Source organism: Electrona antarctica (assembly GCF_951216825.1).
Source record: "Electrona antarctica genome assembly, chromosome: 3".
NCBI classification, from domain to species: domain Eukaryota; kingdom Metazoa; phylum Chordata; class Actinopteri; order Myctophiformes; family Myctophidae; genus Electrona; species Electrona antarctica.
This window is the reverse complement of record NC_136808.1, coordinates 22,839,364-22,857,581: the sequence shown is the minus strand read 5'-3', so window position 1 is coordinate 22,857,581 and position 18,218 is coordinate 22,839,364. Positions and strand designations below refer to the sequence as shown.

At 42.0% G+C, this 18,218-nt stretch overlaps 1 protein-coding gene across 4 annotated transcripts; it reads right to left on the bottom strand.

Annotated features, from left to right (window-relative positions):
• Positions 1-528: 528 nt before the first annotated feature.
• kmt5b (lysine methyltransferase 5B) lies at positions 529-16,599 on the bottom strand. Of its 4 annotated transcripts, none has more exons than XM_079497747.1 (11): positions 16,445-16,599; positions 11,105-11,371; positions 10,532-10,591; positions 9,351-9,447; positions 8,588-8,753; positions 8,375-8,484; positions 7,704-7,870; positions 7,274-7,293; positions 7,047-7,183; positions 5,962-6,161; positions 529-5,338 (listed from the first exon to the last, which is right to left on the bottom strand). In XM_079497747.1, the coding sequence occupies exons 2-11, from the start codon at positions 11,271-11,273 to the stop codon at positions 3,825-3,827; spliced, it is 2,640 nt and encodes an 879-aa protein (XP_079353873.1). In that variant the 5' UTR covers positions 11,274-11,371; positions 16,445-16,599; the 3' UTR covers positions 529-3,824. The 4 variants fall into 4 exon arrangements, with proteins under 4 accessions (XP_079353873.1, XP_079353872.1, XP_079353874.1 ...); XM_079497746.1 differs by lacking the exon at positions 16,445-16,599 and adding an exon at positions 15,975-16,426; XM_079497748.1 differs by lacking the exon at positions 16,445-16,599 and adding an exon at positions 15,975-16,426 and having other exon boundaries at positions 10,532-10,582.
• Positions 16,600-18,218: the final 1,619 nt, after the last annotated feature.

Here is an 18,218-nt window from a genome sequence, read left to right as displayed (position 1 = left end):
AAACTCAATGCCTCGCTTAGATGGAGAAACAGTTCTGCCTGCCGAGACCTCTGGAAGGAGTTTACCGTTTCGGCACTTGATGGAAAAACAAGGAAACATGTGCACGTGCACTGTGCACACACACGCACGCATGCACACACACACCCCTATATTACAAGCAGCTGTCAAATTCTTTAAATTAGATGTCTCTACACATTTTCGTGAATGTCTGAATAGGCTACTGTATTATGACATTGGCCTGGGCCATATATGCAATTGTCCAATATCACATCTATTCCAATCAAATATGAAAATGTCGATATGGTAATTTGGTCATTCAAAAATGAAATGGACAATTCACCGGAAGTATCACCATTGCATCCTCTTAAATCAGTAATTCAAAGTATGATTCAGTTCAACTTAACAGAGGTATTGAAACTGACAGTATTTTTGTAATTTTCTTTTATTTTTTACTGTCTCAAGAAAAATATTTTAGATATTTTGGGTCTACTCCCATGTCCAATACACCTCAAAATAGGGCACAGAAAACAAGAGTCACAAAGAAACTTTATATAGTTTTCAAGTATTCAAAACTGTTAAATAAGTACAAGATGTGTTCACATGATTTACATACTGGACAATATAAGCACTGCCCATTTTTAATTCTCTTTACATATTTCCCACTACCCACGCAACACTCTAAAAGGTCCGCAAACTATTCACATTTGTTTTTTTTAAAGTCATCAATTGGAAATGTGGACAGCGGTCTATTGAACAAAGAGCACACAGACAGACGCAACACCTGGAACAGAATGGAAAGGTTCAGCTGCTGGTGATATGAACAGTACATAATGAAAAGGAAAAGTGGGTTTGACAATCATCTGTTGATCCCTTGATCTACACGGCAGTTCATGACTTGCACACTACAGAAATAATAGAATAAAATAATATACAGAAAGGACTGAGGAGGATGGCTGTTGGAAACACTTGTCTACATTAAGAAGGGGACAAAACAAAAAAGCTAGCGCAACGTTTTCACTCTTCACTTAATTTGATCATATTCCAGTTTGTATTATATATATGACCACAGCTTTTTACAGCTATTTGGAGGATAAACCATTTTTCACATGTGGCAAATTAAATTAAAATAAATTAGATTAATGCCTATTAAAAGGTTAAATTCTGCCACCATTGATGGATCTAGTGCAGTGGTTTTCAGACTTTCTGTACCCAACACACACCAATGGGCAAGTCAAAATCTCAAGGCACACCTGAAAATAGTGATCTATAAGCTCACTGCACGTAGTGCCGCTTTGAGCGAGTAGATGCTATTCTTGAAAATTTGTGGAATTATAAATAAAATTGAAACTTGCATAGAATGACATACCCAGTTTGAAATATTTTTTAGGGCATAATTTTGTCCTGGTAGAGGTAGATCATCCCGGTCGTGGAATTCAAAGTGAATTCCGCGACGGGGGTGTTTTACCAGGCCACTATCATTTGCCTCTGTATAGCAAAATTAGTGGCAAATATATATATATATATATATATATATATATATATATATATAGAGCAAATTACATTTATTTTTTTACTACATATCGGAATGTGTAGTTGTCAAAAAACATCCCACACCGTTTGGGAACCACTGGCCTAGACTAGAGGTCTGATTTGAAACGGGAAGCCTGGTATTTGAGGGCGACAACGTGAAGTAGCACCACAGATGCAGTAAAGCGAAAAGAGAACATCCCAATTATCTATATGGTACATTTTAATGAATAAATGACCCCGGCCCAATAACTCCAGTCAATGGAGGCCAACTTAATTCATAAAATGTGATCTATATAAACGAGTCATTGGAAAGAAAATAAACCACAGATTTGGGAGGGGGGGGGGGGGGGGGGGGGGGGGGGGACAATGGAACAGTCTTTCTGTACATTACTTTTATGAATTCAAAAACAGATTTAAACAAAACAAAAGGCTATGGAGTATTGATTTTGAGCTACCAAATCAGAATGATTAGGGTTAAGAGGTTTGAACAATCATTTGTACCAGGTAAACATTATGCAGTGGTTTCAAAACTCCAATAACCCAAGAAAATTGGTCCGTTGTACAGCGTCATCTCTCCACTATATCGTACTGTTTTTAACATGATGAAATTCAAACAGGAAGAATCCGATTTGCTTACAGTGAATGAGCAACTGGAGTTTATTCACCTACAACTGTTCCATTACAACTGTCATTACATGCATTAGTTGTAATTCAATGATCAATCTCAACTTAATATGGATTCTTTTCAATGCCCTTCCGTGATGGTACAGGGGGACTCAATTCATAATTAGCACATTGTCTTTCAGATTTAGTGTCATTGTCAAACACATTCAAACTTGCACAGAAAGCACTCTGATCACTGAGCCACTGGAACTCCAGCGTTGCTTCGCGAGGAAACCACTGGATAATGAGAATATGGCACCAGATTTCAGACTAAAACTGCCGCATGCCAGGATGCTTCTGGACCAACCATTCCATACATCATGTATGGGTTTGCCACACAAATTACAAGCTATGAGACAAAAACAAACAAAAAAAAAGCTCAATAAAAAAAAATCTGCCTATGAGACAGAGGGGATAGTCACCATACTGTACACTTTCTACAATATCCATGTCCATTATGAATATAACAAGTGCATTCGCTTAAAGGAACAGTTAAAGAAAAACAAATTCTCTTACTTTTTTTTTTTACTTGACATGGTTCTACCAGAGTAATAAAAGACAAATGAAAATATGAAACATACCCAACAACTTCCTTAATCAGTCACCTAACAAATAGACTGGATGAGCAAAGTCATTGTGCCCATGCAACGTGAAGTCATCTGCATTAGTAGGAACTCAAATGATGCTAGGAAGCTGATGAAGGAGAACACAACTTAAGTGAACAGAGATTTGTTTTAGGTTAACAGCTCCTTTAAATGTAATAATGTTCATTTTTTAGATTTTCAGCCACATTTGTCTTTAAATTACTGTACTTGTTTTACATCAACAACAGTTGATTAGTGAGTCGTCGTTATCTATATTTACATTGTACAGTAGGAGTGATAACCTCCAGAGCTTATGCATCGAAGCTTGTAACCAAAAAACAAAACAAAAAAAGATAAATAAGTGAAACTAGTAGGCACTCAAAATTAAAATAAAAAATGTAAGACTTGTCTCATTTCAGATTTGTATTGTGGACTACATCGGGCGGGTTTCAGTACTGTGCCTCCATCAGAGCTACATCAAAACATGTGTGTACCTTTTCTTTCTTTCCAAAATCTTTGTGAACTTTATGAAAAATAATTAATGGGAATCAAGTAAGAATAGCCTTCACAAGTAGTGATGCAATCAGTTATACACAAGAAACATTAGGTAGGAGTACTCTTAAGTGTTGGTGACACAGTACATATATATATATATATATATATATATATATATATATATATATATATATATATATATATATATATATATATATATATATATATATATATATATATATATAGGTAGCCGTGTATCTTTTTGAATAAGCCATCATGTTTTGACGTTTCTCTGACAACCATCATGTTTTGACGTTGCTCTGACAAAGGCACAATGCAGAAAAAAGTGCTTAGTCTGATTTAGTACACAATAAAAATGTGAGACTGAAATATAAGCCGCATTTTTTTACTTTATTCCTGGCGTGCTGCCATTTCCACCAATTCTGTGTTTTTTTTCTTTTGTTGTCGTTACAAGTTCTTGACTATATAGCCGAGCACCCGCAGCCAAAGGAGGCAATTAGAGGGAGCAGACACCGGTGTTCTGCATGTCCTTTATGCATTGAGCCTCAGCGACTGATCCTCTCTCCTCCTGGAGGAGATATCGATGTCTATGGAGTCTTTGCCCACTATGAGTCGGAGGCGCTTGGCCGGTGGGAGTGGAATGAAATCGTCTTCAAACTCATTGTCAAAGTAGTCGTCCTCGTCATCCTCGTCCTCGTCGTCATCCTCGTCCTCCTCGTCGTCCTCTTCATCGTTGTCCTCTTCCGACGTCGACTCCGCCAGGGCGCCTTGGGTCCGATGGGCGCCGTTCCTGGACTCCATACTCTGATGACCCCCCGAGTCTCCGTTGTAGGAGATCTGCTGTTCCGACTTTGCCTGGGCTATTCTCCGAGCGTCGTCCTCTCTCTTCAGTTGGATCTTTAGCTTGGTGGAGCCGCTGTTGCTGTTGTTGTGGCTCACGGGGGAATAGCCATTGTTCAGCTTGGCAACGTACGAGCTGCCCTTGTCCTTGTCGTGGTCCTTGCTGAACTTGATGCTGATCTTGTTCGAGGAGGTGGACGTCGGGGTGGCCACGGAGGCCGATGACACACTCGAGGAGCCGATGGTTTCACTGGGGTCGTTCTTGCTACTGCTGCTGTCCCTCCGCCGGCGGAGCGTCAGCTTAGGGATGCCGGTGCTGTTCTCCACGATCAGCTGTGCGTCGTAGCGGGTGATTCGGCGCTTCTTCTTCCCCTTGTCTTGTGACCGGCAGGTGCTCTTGCTGCCCTTGTCCCTGCGGAGGCTCTTGCTGCCATTCGCAATCCCCTTGTAGTCCCGGTGGTGCCGGTCACTGAAGCCCAGGAGCATGTTACTACAGTCGGAGAAGTTGCCGGCGTGAGCGGTCGGCGTTACCGGCACAAATGACTCACCGTATGTGTCTTCGCATTTAACCGTCCTCTCGGGCCTGATCCGTGACACACGCTTGCGCCTGGTGCAGGATCCTTGTCTCCCGTAGCTAGCCTCTAGTCCCGTCTGCTCCAGCCCTAACCCGTGGTGGAGATATTCCTCCATGTCAGCCGGCTCAGTTTTAATGACCACCCCGCCAGGGACTGGACTCAAGCCATCCAAAGCACTAGGCTCCAGCTTAACTCCGCCTGCAGATTCTTGGGCTTTTACGAGGGTCCGAGTGGACCTGCGAGTTCTGTAAGTGCAAGACTGGCTCCCCTCGCAGCCCGGTGCTCCTGGTGGATTGTTATTCTCCTTGGCGGCGTGGCGGGTCAGGCAGCCCCGCTGGCCCAGAGTCTGCTGTGTCGTTCCCTGTGGATCTTTTTCCTTCTTGATGACGAGACCTTTACACAGCGTCTGCGTCCCCTTTGTTTCCAACGCCTTGGCCTCTGCCCCTCTCCTGCGACTACGCAACTGGACTGAAGGCTTGGATTCGGATTTGAGTCTCTTTGGTACCCTGTTATTGTTTGTGTGACCTTGTTTAGAAGGTGAGGTAGAATTAAGAGCTCTTGAAAGAGTCTGTCTGGTTTGAGTCCTGGTTTTGCTGAACTTCATGCCAGGAGAAGTTCTTTTCCTTACAGCTACAAAGGAAAAGAAAACCATTGTTTATTATAGGGCATACGTTTTCAATCAGTCAGCCGACCAACAAGGAAAGATTAGAAACGTAAGCTGCATGGAACAATCTAATAGACTACGATATAAAATATCGTTGGCGTATATTATTGCACATTTATAAGAATGGTGTGCATGTTAGGGTCTGTAGTATAACCCATTTAGACCTGAGGCCGATTCTAAAAAAATAAAAGGCTTCTAAATCCTAACAGTTTTCTGAAAAACCTGTTTGTCAGTGTTGCTCAACCTTTTTCATGTCAAGGACCCCCAGAATTATCTGTATTTGGTTGCGGCCCCCCCTCCCCCCTCTGAAAATATGTTGTTCCAGCCCCCCCCCCCCCCCCCCCCCCAGAAGCAAAGATTTGAGTTAAAAGTGTTCGCTCTGAAAGAATATATATTAAACGACTTTGTTCCCCACATTTTCACGATTTTTCAAAAATAGCAGATTTTTAATAGAAGCTTGTAGCGCAGCACTCGGTGCCGCGCTATGAGCTTGTAGATCTGCCATTTTTCAATAGCTAAAGTATAACATAATGCTTAAAACACTCAAGAGGGGTTTTCCCGTCCAGAATGGGATAATGAGAGTTCTTACATGGATGTGTTTTTGGCATTTCCTGAGAGTCTCCGTCGGTGTGGGAGCCGACAGAGTGACTGTCCGAGCTCCTGCTCCCTTCTCCGAGCTTCTTCAGCCTGTTCAGACGCTTGTCCGTCTCCCGCAACCCGTATTTGCTGTTGATGACCGGCACCTCCACTGGCAACCCAGCTTTAGATTTGAAAGCGCCAGTTCCTCGACTGTAAAAAAAATAAAAAATAAATAAAAGTTATGCGGTGTTGATTTCGTCGACTAATGCAAAGACGAAAATGTACGACTATTTCTTTTTCACCAACGAAAGCTAAATGGAAACTGAATGAAAACTAAGCTATGGTGACTTAAACCAAGACTAAATATACTGACAATTTTGTCAACAAATAAAAACTAGACTAAAATGTTAGGAAGAAACTAGTGGACAAGAGATCCAGTAAAAAGTCATTTTACACTTGGGTGCATGCTGAAAATTGCAGATCTACAAGTAAAATCAGCCATTACGACGACATCAAGGCCCCCCAAATTACATTTTAGTCAACTAAATAAAATTGTAGATTTAACAACACTGATGTTATGTTACATCAAGCTTATTCGGCCTCAAACAGCCACTTGGGGGAGGGTGGGGGGTAGTCCAGTGGTTCTCATACTCGTTTAATTTCAGTGACTCCCATGACTCTGGAGTACAAATGGAACCAAATATAAATATATTTCTTGCATGTCACAAGTTGAACACTGTCATGAGAGTTTGAACTACATTCTAAAACAAAGGATGATGATTAACCACTTTTAGTGCCATTTATCACTACACACACACACACACACACACACACACACACACACACACACACACACACACACACACACACACACACACACACACACACACACACACACACACACACACACACACACACACACACACACACACACACACACACACACACACACACACACACACACACACACACACACACACACAATAGTGCGTGTATTATACTGTTTAAATGGTGCATTTATAAAATGGGCTCTGTTGATGGGCTCTTCTGATTACACATAATGATTTAAAACATGAACAAAAGTGTAGCACCTACCGTTCGCATGTATAGCATTCACAAAATTCATTGCTTTCTCCAAAGAAACCATCTCCATAGTAACAGGAAATTTCCTCTCCTGGTTCAATGTCCCTCAAAACCTTGACACATGCCGTGTCTCGTCCTGTCGATACGAACTGAAAGAAAAGAAAAAACACTTACATTACAATCAAGCGGTAACTTGCCATGCTACCAACAAAAGGATGATGTTTTTTTAAAGCTCCTACCTTGCAATTTGGCCGGCAGTCTGAAAATAAAATGAGGACAGATCTTGTAAGTAAAAACATCACAAACCAGGGACACACTATGTGTGGGAATGAGTTCAAATTCAAATTTAACCACTTGAACCCTTAGCGTCCCTATTCTTGCATGTCATAATGGCAGAAATACCTGATTTGCCTGGTAGCTCACAATGCTAGCTCGCTCACAATGCGTCTAAACACGCCGTGTGTTTAGACGCATTGTGAGCTAGCAGATCGGGCTATTTTCGTCAAAGAGATTTTTGAGAGTGTAGTGGCACCCCGGGTTAATGAAGTATATATATATATAGAGTTTAAGTGGTTAAAATCCATATTTATTAATTAAGACTTCACTCGCGTTTATCAGTTATTCATGATGTCATGTAAACTATCCACTACGGACTACAAAAACAGATACCATGATTGATGAAGGCGGCGGGCCCCAACCATAGCTGAGCACAGTTCTTGCGAGTGGAATACATGACACTGAAGTCATTCTCCCCGTGGCGAAGCAACATGTTTTCCTCACTCTCTGACAGTTCTGCAATGCATCCCACCAAGTACTCAATCTTATCATTTCTCTTCCTGCAATCCGTCGGGGAGAAAAAATAATTAAGTGAAGTGTATGTGAAAGTATAATCATACAGTAAGCACATTAACCCTGCATCAAAACATCTTCATATTCACATATTGTATATTTTAGTTTTTTTTTTTTTTGCTTGACAGAAAGGTGAGGTTAGAAAGTGACAGTTTGAATGGAACCATGAAGGTTGACATGAAGATAGTGTAAGTCTTGGAGGTGTTATTGTCATTAAAAAATAGCAGATCTACAAGCTCGTAGCGCGGCACTCGGTGCTGCGCTATGAGCTTGTAGATCGGCTTTTTTTCAATAGCTAAAGTATAACATAATGCTTAAAACACCAAAAGGGGTTCCCGTTCTGAATGGGTTAAAGTGGGGTAATAACACCTGGAGGTGTAGTGGGGACATGGAGGTGGGGTAAGACCTTGGTGTGTAGAGAGAAGTTGAAGGTGGGGTCAAGGGCTGAAAGTGAAATAAAAACAAATCAGAGATTTATAAGGATTTCTCACCACTCTTTTGTTGCCACAATTTTAGCTCCATTTTGCTCCGACGAATAGCGATTACAAGGGAGAATTTCAAACCCGCTGTCTGTGGCAAACATTCGAAGATAGACGAACACCTGTGCAAATAAATATAAAGATTAGATTCAAACTTGTATTGGAGATTCTGAAAACAACAGCCAAGAACCATCTCTCATTTTCATAGTGATGATGATATCTAACATGTTGTTTGAAGAGCTTCTCCTGGGCTTTCGTCTTGTGGAGAAAATGGTGTCGAGACCAGTCTCCTGAGGTCAACGCTCTGAAGGCCTTGTCCAAGTTGTCGTGTTTCTTGAAGCGCTCAATGATGTCCTTCAGTTCCTCATTCCTTCCCTTGATGGGTCGAAATCTGCAACGACAAAACGTCGAAATTAAATTCATTGCAACCTGTAGTCACTGTTCTGTTATGAATGCAGAAAAAAAATGCTGCACATTTATATTATATATATTATATATATTGATCATGTCTATAGTGCACTGGTTCTCAAAACGTAATACTTTCTAAAGTTAATATGAGCATCAAAGCAATATTTTTGATATTTGTTATTAGCATGTGCATTCCATAGGGCTGGACCACACATGGGCATATGACATCATCAACTTGCGACAGGAGCAGTCCCTATTGAGTGAAAGATTCGCAATGAACTTGTTGCTTCATTGAGTGAAAGATTCTCTATTTATGAAAGAAATAAAATATTTAAGGTGCTTTTATTTTAATTTTTTTGTTATATTTTTTTGTCAATTAGCGCTTCGCTAAGTTCCTCCCCAACCCGTCCTTGTCCAATAGGCAAGTTAGCAGAGAGGAGACAGGTCAAGCTGTCCTTCTCCCCCATAGACTTGCATGTTAAATGACGGGATTTCTCCAAATAAAATCGAAGGGCTAATTGCCATGGTCATAGGAGGGATAATTGAAACCATATAATGCTATATGGGCGAGTCCACTAACCTGGTGTTCATCTTGTGAGTCTGAAAGCCCAGATATGGATCCAGGATGAGGCTGGTGGTGAGGTCATCATTCTCACACAGCTCTTTGGCGGTCATACCTGAAATCAAATCAAATCAAATCACCTTTATTTATTATTACCAAAGTGCTGTACAGACATTTCATCAACACGACATATAGTGAGAACACAGCAAAAAAGAAAATTATAGACAATAAAAGCACAATTATAAGCAAACTAAGGTTATCATAATAATCAAATTATATACTGGTTTAAAAACAAGAACAAAGTCACGGGCAATCAAATGCTTGGGAGTAAAACAGGGTTTTAAGTGTGGATTTAAAAACGTCAATGGAGGGGGAGGTTCTGATGGATGGTGTTCCACAGCCTAGGGGCTGCAACCGAGAAGGCACGGTCGCCTCTAAGCCTCTACTTTGTTGTCGGGACATCTAGAAGCTCAAGGTCCGTGGATCTGAGGTGCCTAGTGGTGGGGGGGGTATTTTACCAGGTCTGTGGTGTAGGCAGGGGCTAGGCCATGCAGAGCTTCATAAACAAATAAGAGAGACTTAAAATGAATTCTGAATTTCACTGGTAACCAGTGGAGGGAAGCCAGGACGGGGGTGATGTGGTCTCTCCTCTTGGTGCTGGTTAGGAGCCTGGCTGCTGAATTTTGGACTAATTGGAGACGGTTTAGGGCTGACTGACTGATACCAATGAAAAGGGAATTGCAGTCAATCTAAACGGGATGTTATGAGGGCCTGAATGACGGTTTCTAAGTTGTGAGTGGAGTAACCTCGCCTCGCCAGGCTTTCCACCTCGGAGGAAAGCCTGGTCTCTGTTTCAAAAGTGCCGTATGATCCGGTCGGGAGCGGATGATATCGCTACGTCATGTTGTAGTATTGTTTTGTAGTCATCAGGCAGGAACCAAGCGGAACTTCCTTTTCCCTCAAACCGGAAGAATAACAATAAAAGCTCTTGTAGCCTGTAGCTTTTATTGAGAAAAATCGGTTTGAGGGAATAGGAAGTTCCGGAAGATTGCTGACTACAAAACAATACTACAACATGACGTAGCAATATCATCTGCTCCCGACCGGTTCATGAACCCGAAATGGAATGGTGCCCAGGCTAGGAGTGGAGAGGAATGGTTTAATTTTGGCTATGGAGCGGAGGTGGAAACTGCGTTTACCTGAAGACGGCACATAGCGCCTCTCTGCCTCCAGGCTGGCCGTAGCAAACCCTGAGAGAACAATAATAATAATAATAATAATAAAATACACCAGTCTCATATCACCATATCGATACGATTATATTCCCCAGGCCTGGTGGAGATGAATATTAGCTTGCAAATGGATTATACATACTTAGGACATACTGTTTTACAGTTTAGAACAGTGGTTTTCAACCCTTTTCATATCAAGGCCCATTATTTATTCTGCATTTGAGCCACCATTTGGTTCCATTTGTACACTCAGAGTTAAATTAACAGTGGTTTTACAATATAAATTGGAGTCTCAGAGATAGAAATGCCATTAAATCGGGGGTCCGTAGCATAATGCGTGTGAAACTGGGGGGGGGTGCATGAAATTAATATGTTTCGGAATCACTGCAAGAGCCGTAAAGATCCTCCCTTATCGGGGTCACTGGCATATGTTTTCAAATGGGGGGTCCGTGGCCTAATAAATGTTGATTTGGGGGTCCTTGACACAAAAAAGTTTGGGAACCACTAGTTTAGAAGCATTGAAACATCCTTCTCACTCACTGCGACTACATCTCCTGTTGCTGGGGTGGCTCTTGCCGGGGCGCAGCGACGTCCGCTGTGCGTGCTGAGAGCGGGTCTGGCTCTGGCTCACTGGCTGCTCACTGGAAAACCTGCTTCCATGTCGTCTGCCATTCAATACCATGTTCTTGGATTCGCCCAGCCACTTCATAACCACAAGCCCCCTGGTCCAGTTGCATTTAGCCTCCGAGTTGAAGGAACGTGCCTGGGTGGGGAAGACGGGGGGGACGCGGGTCTAGGATTTGAAACCTGTGTGGAGGAAGTAGAAAAAATAGAATCAAGAAGGGTTTGGTTTGTTACTCACTCATACAAGCAGCGAAATGTTGGTATGGCACGTTCCACAAGACTGTGCCACTGCCAACTACTAGACATGTAATGATGTAACGGTATGAGGTTTTACAGTAAGGTATAGTATCAGTACTGTATACCATGGTATTTCACTGTATTAAGATTTGTTTTTATAATTTTCTTTTTGGTACTATTGCTCATCAAAAAAATACAAAAAATAATAATTTAACTTTAACATTTAGTAATGAGCCGTACCGTAACATCCGACGTTCTGTACTTCAAACAATTCAATACACAACTCATTTCAGAGGCTGTTTGGAGAATTGTATGAGGGACAGAATAACAACTTGTCAGAGTTAAATAAATGTTGCATTTAGACACAGGTGCATTACATTCACCCATTCACGCAAACATTCATACACCGATGGCGGAAGAAACCATACAAGGCACCAACCTGCTCATCGGGAGCAATTAGGGGTTCAGTGTCTTGCTCAAGGACACTTTAACACTAACTCTGGGGGAGCCTGGGTTCGAACTGGCAACCTTGCGGTTCCCATCCGGCCATTCTACCCCTGAGCCACCATGTTAATGGGGGTGCTGGTTTGGAGTGGACCAAGACGGCAGCCAATGGAAATGGAATATATCATCTGTGGTTGTTTTTTCTTCCAGCAGAACGGTAGGAAACGTGTCGCCCATTCAATCCACTGCAGCCGCTTAAATCACACCAGGGCTGTTACTGTGAAACTGATAATGTGACCGACCACTTATCTTAGTGTGGACGTGACCACTTATCTTAGTGTGGACTGTGGACACAAAATGCGTCACAAAATACAGCCAGCTTGGAAATCTTGTTACATGCCAGGCCTAGTGCCAACAACAATATAATAATGCAGATACATATCACACACACACACACACACATACACACTTTGTGACTGATTTGACTTTTTAAGCTATGCTGCCCTCTGGTGGCGATAGCTCTGTGAAGAATGCTCAACACCCATCTGCTATACTATACTACAGCAGGGTAAACTGAATTAAACATTGCAATGATGATTTAACAGAAGACACAAAAATATCATTACGAATTATGTTAATTAATAGGTTTGTGAATGGGCATATGCAATACAATATCCAAGAATCAATGAATGCAGTAGAGGTTTGAGGAGGAGCGTTCTTCAAAACCCAAGACCTTCATAACCTGGATAAATAATTTAAAACCAATGGTGCATTTAATCAACCATTAGTTTGGGTGACTGTTGTTCAATAACTATATATATATAGTTATTGAACAACAGTCACCCAAACTAATGGTTGATTAAATGCACCAGTGAAGGTGCAACACCTTGAATTAGTTGGCATCGTTCATTTTATGCCCTGGATAGTTCTGACAAAGAAAACCAACAAAAGGCCTGCACTGACCATTGCACTAGTCTTGTAGCACCACTTAGTGGCAACATGCAATTATGCGTTTGGCTGTCAAGCTTGATCATATCGACGTGTGCCATCATCCATGCCTAATGATCATTGGTTAATTGATTTATGGAGCATACTTCATGTCTACCGTTATAATTTAACTTTTATAATTAATTAGGCACATGGGTCCTCTACAACGGATACAAGGAAACGACACCCGACTACAGTACAAGGACACAAAATACAGAAAGATTCAAAATATTCTTATTATTACAACAATGTTTTTAAAAGACACAGTGAATACTGTGTGTGACTCAATGTAGGACCAACAAAGCCATTATGATTAGGCTTACATTCCTCGAATCAATTAGCCCAAATAAATCTGTGCATGGATTTTGAAATCCCTCAACACAGCATGAAAGGTAGAGACGTCACATCATAGGTCACATTAAAATCCTTGCACTTGTCCATCTTTGCACGTTTACAGGTGCATTCAGAATCTTGCCTGAGCTCCAAAGTATACGACATACAACAAGTAACAAATACCCCCAAAACAACTAAATAGCAAACTGAAGCCTGTTCATTTGCTAAGTTCATTATAACTGCACCACAGGTTATGTAACTTATGTTTGTACATTGGCAAGAATGCCGCCAGGTGATTCTTCACCACACAAAACGTGTTACATTTACAATGTAATTATATGCATTGACATGTGACATTCTGCAGGAGGAAGCCTGAAAGAAAGGCCACGCCAAAATGCTGATAAGAAGAGCCAGTGTTGTTTTTGTCGACTAAAACCAAGCCGAAAAATGTTTGTCGACTACCTTCACTGACGAAAACTAAATGGAAACGAAATGAAAACTAAGCTATGAAGACTAAATATACTGTCCCTTCCTAAAATGTTAGGAAGTGACTAGTAGACAAGAGATCCAGTATAAGTCATTTTACAATTAGTTGCATGCTGAAAATAGACAATCTACAAGCGCACAACACGTTGCGCTGCGACGCGTTGTGGGCTTGTAGATGAGTGAAAAAAACCCAGTCATTACGACGACATCAAGGCCCACCAAAATACATTTTGTTCGACTAAATCAACTGTAGATTTAGTCGACTAAAATCTTATGATATTTAGTCGACTAAAACTAAAACATTCCAGGTGAAATGAAAACTATTCAAGAGACTATGACTAAAACTAAAATCAAAATGTGTTGCCAAAAAAAACACTGATAAGAGCAGCTGGCTCTCGTGTTGGCCTCAGGGTTTGCCAACAACTGTGCTCTTCTCTCTCTCTCCATCCATCCATCCATGCATGCAATGCACCCACACCCCAGTTAAACTTCCCCAGATGAGCCAAACTAATGCTGTGTTCAGATTTAGTCTCTCAAGACAGATGTGTTGCTCACAAAATCTTTCAAATGCTCTTCCGCCAACTAACAGCCTAATAACTCAGAAACTTAAATGAAAACCCAAGTTTGTTATTTTATCATAAATAGGAAATTCAAAACACGACTGTCTACAGTCGTAGTGGTCGAATTACTCAAATACCCTTTCGGTCTAAACTTACGAAGAGCAGGTGACAGGTCAACTTCTAAGTGGGTGAAATTACAGACAGACTGTGGCATTCTAAGATTGTGGAAGAAGCGAGTCTGGTTTGAGAGATTATTATTATGTTCAGACTAATGCTGTACTCTGAACTTCAGACAGAGTAGGCTAGGATTAATTTGTTTTGCAGTCATGTTACAGAGCGGATACGGAAACGGCCTGTGTGTGTACATCACCGGATGGAGTACGACCGGATATAAGCACCGCACAGTAAACAGAAAGGCGAGGTTTTTTAGTTCAGACTTCAGATGAGTGGCCGACACGCTTTGTCACCGGTGTCGGTGAGACTCTGAAGGCAGCATTAAACAGGCTTCACCTCGACACAGTGTCTCTTCTTGTCATAAAGATCATCAACACATATACGAGCTAACAACGTGCTGCGAAGGCTTAGAACGTCACTGAAGCATCATCATGACAACTACTTGTACTTTGGAACAAACACGCCATTTAACACACCGACCCAAAAAAATGAAATGAATTTTACAAGTAAACTGCCCCGATTACTTTTTCCTCTCTCATTTGGAAATACGTAATTTTCTTCTGGAGAAAATACGCCACTTTTTCGCCCCCGAGTTGAAAATACCTCTCATTATATGCCAGGCGATACTTTGGCTGATTAGCAACTACAATTCACAATAACGATAATAAAATACAACTTATAATAACAATAACTTATAACAATTATAACTTGGCACGAAGCTACTAGCTTGGTTCCAACACCGTGCCGTCAACAACACATTACGCCGAACAAAAACAAATTTCAGGATTTCTCAACAACAAACAATCTTAACCATTTAATTGAAATCTCAAGTTGTTACAGGTATATTTAATATACCGTACACACGATTATTGGGATTAAACATTGACCTGCTAGCAAGATGCTAACGCCTAAACCTCCACATTCACTTCAACAGCAACCGACAGGGTAATAATATATACATATAAAACGAATAATAATACTATATTGCGTGTTTTAAATATAAAAATAGGTCTCTAATAAATAGCATGTTAGCTTCGACCATCATAGCTGCCTTAACGCTGTGATGGGGAAGGAGAAAGCTAACATGCTAACAGGGCTATTGGCTCGAAAATAGCCAATCTACAAGCTCACCGCGCGTCACGCACGCGACGCACCGTGAGCTTGTAGATCGGCTATGTTCGGGGAAGAAAGCTAACAGGCTAACGCGCTGGCTAACAGGCAGTGCTATTCGGGCTCGACAAAACTGCCAATCTACAAGCCCACAGAGGGTCGCGTCCGCGACGCATCGTGAGCTTGCAGATCGGCTATTTTCGGCATGCTAACTGGCTATTTGAGCGATAAAAGCAAATCGGGATAATTGATCTATCCTCAAACAACTATGGCGCTACGATGCATTTATCAGCCATGCATTTTTAACGTGTTTCTGTGTGAAGGACTCGTTGGCGTCGGAGCAGCGTGTGGTGTTTTTTTATCAGCACACTGGAGTGGTATTTTGAGGCGTTGTTTAAAAATGTTTAGGGCTCGACACAACACAAACAAAACAAATAAACACAATAAATACTCACTGCACTGTCTCCTCTCGACGCCACAACGGGACCACGCGGCGGCCAAACAACGCTTCGTTCTCAGAAAACACAAAAGAGTCCACATTTGTCACGAAACGTCCCCTTAAACCCCGAAAATATCACAGGAAACACATTTTTATCTCAGAAATTAACATTAAAATCCAAGATGGCGGCGAGCAGCAGAAGAGGCGAGCGAGAGAGAAAGCCGCAGCACCGCCTTCTACGGGAAATAGATCCCCGATCGGCACCCACGGATCGATTCTCGGCCTTGTTTGTTGTTCGTTTGTTGCTCAGATCCGGATCGATACTTCAAGGCATCGGGGTGAAAACGACTTTATTGTTCCCGTATTTTAGGCGAGAAGAACGAGTGTCTTCCTCGGAAAGCAGCAGTCGCGCCCCGGCCCCGCTCTCACAGTTGGTAGAAAACATTCTCGGATGAACACACAGAAAGTAGTGCTGCATAAACAAACCTCTTCACGACGCTTCCGAGGCTGAGCAGAATCTAGTCGTAGAACGCTGGGTTCGGGTTCTCTCCGCGTGCGCGCGCGCCCTATCACACACACGCACACACTACTAACGATATGGGTTCTGCTCAGGGTTCTCCTCCCTCTGAACACGCGGTGCGGTACGTTGTTTCTCAAACATTTTGAGATGCCAGGCCAGGGACCCCCCAGAAGGCCAGAACACAAGAGAATACTTGTGTTGTTGTTCAGTGTTAAAAAAATGATTCAACATTTTGTCAAGATCTTTGAAGATTTTTCCAAAATTGATGCAACACCTTGTGGGGCTTGTAGATCAGCTATTTTTGACTACATTTGACCAAACACATTTTGCTGCATGTAATGGGGACGGGGACCACCCCGGACACCCCTGGGAGTCCCTGGACCCCACCTCCACTGCACTATAGCGAGGGTCATGCAAGCACCCTGATCACCTATGGTTCTCACTGCTTCTCAGTGCTTACAAAACACGAAAGCATACTTTAATATGCTGAATCTGACAAGAGATGAAACAGGCGATAATGCATAATGTCTAACAACTTAAACCCTACCCATATATACTTAGTTGAGCCAGGTCTGTCTATTCTTGGACCCCTCCCTTTTCCCTCTACACCAAATCTCTTCACCTTGTTGTTCATCAGTTGTGAGCAAATGTGTATAAGTTTAGGATTACATTTGCCCTTGACACCACACCAACGCAAGTTCAGAGTCAGTCAGTTCCAGTCAGCACCACACACTTTTATAGTAAATAGTAAACATTTGTATTATTTGGCTGCTAGCACAGTCTACACACTGTCAGAGCATAACACCAACATTTCACACGCATACTGTAGGTCTAGTGAGCATGACAAATACATCTCTTGATTCTTTCTGAATTTTGAAAGTCACCTTTGTCGCATATTCATAATCCGAATCCTTTATTGTCACATCACACGATTAGGTGGGTACAGTGATTTTTGCAAGTTTTCAACATTGCAGTTACAGCAAGAGTTACAGTCGGGGGAAAAAAGAGAACAGAGAAGAAAGGAACACAGAACAAGTCAAATAACCGGAAGGCACAGTCAAATCAAATATACAAAGTCCAGTATGCATAAGCTGCATGGCCACAAGCAGACATTACAGGTGAATACTTCTTATAATAACCCTGTCTCTAACCCTAACCGCACGCCGAAGCCATGTAGTCTGCTCCCGGATAAAGATGGGTAAAGATATGGGCTCTTTATGCGTAAAAGGGGACAGCCCCCCCCCCCCCCCCCCCCCCAGTGGCCCCAGCCCCTCACCAACCCCGCAAAGGTGTGACTACGTGACAAAAAGAAAGTCATGGGGGAGGGAAGCTCAGGGGTTCTAATTTGTCTGTTCCTATTTTGTTCATGGGTGTACTCAAGCACCGACGCATGCACCCACATAGTTGGCGCAGCTGGATGGCACTACGGAAGGCAGTGCCAGTAATGCTTATCTTGTGCAGGTGGAAAACCTGCTACATAAGAAAGTATACAATCACAGTTCCATGTGCACTATGGCTAAAGTGGCATAGTGGGAATATTTTACTGAATACATGATGTACTGTATATTGTTGAGCAATACCAGTTAGTGGAAAAGGCAGTTTGTTTTAGCCTGAAAGCTAAACGAAAAGGAGAAATATGCAGTAGGGAATTTTGCAATGACACAGCCTGACAGAAAGCTGAGTTTGTTTTTTATACCCGTGAGCACTGCACAGACATGCTTTTAGAATTGAATTTGGTGG

What these genes read in the sequence shown, in the direction of transcription:
- kmt5b (XM_079497747.1), bottom strand. Translation starts at nt 11,273, where the DNA reads ATGAAGTGGCTGGGCGAATCCAAGAACATGGTATTGAATGGCAGACGA. An exon ending in CAACAGGAGATGTAGTCGCA is followed by an intron (nt 10,592 to 11,104) that starts GTGAGTGAGAAG and finishes TTATTATTATTG; the next exon opens with TTCTCTCAGGGTTTGCTACG. An exon ending in CGCCGCCTTCATCAATCATG is followed by an intron (nt 7,294 to 7,703) that starts GTATCTGTTTTT and finishes TTTTATTTTCAG; the next exon opens with ACTGCCGGCCAAATTGCAAG.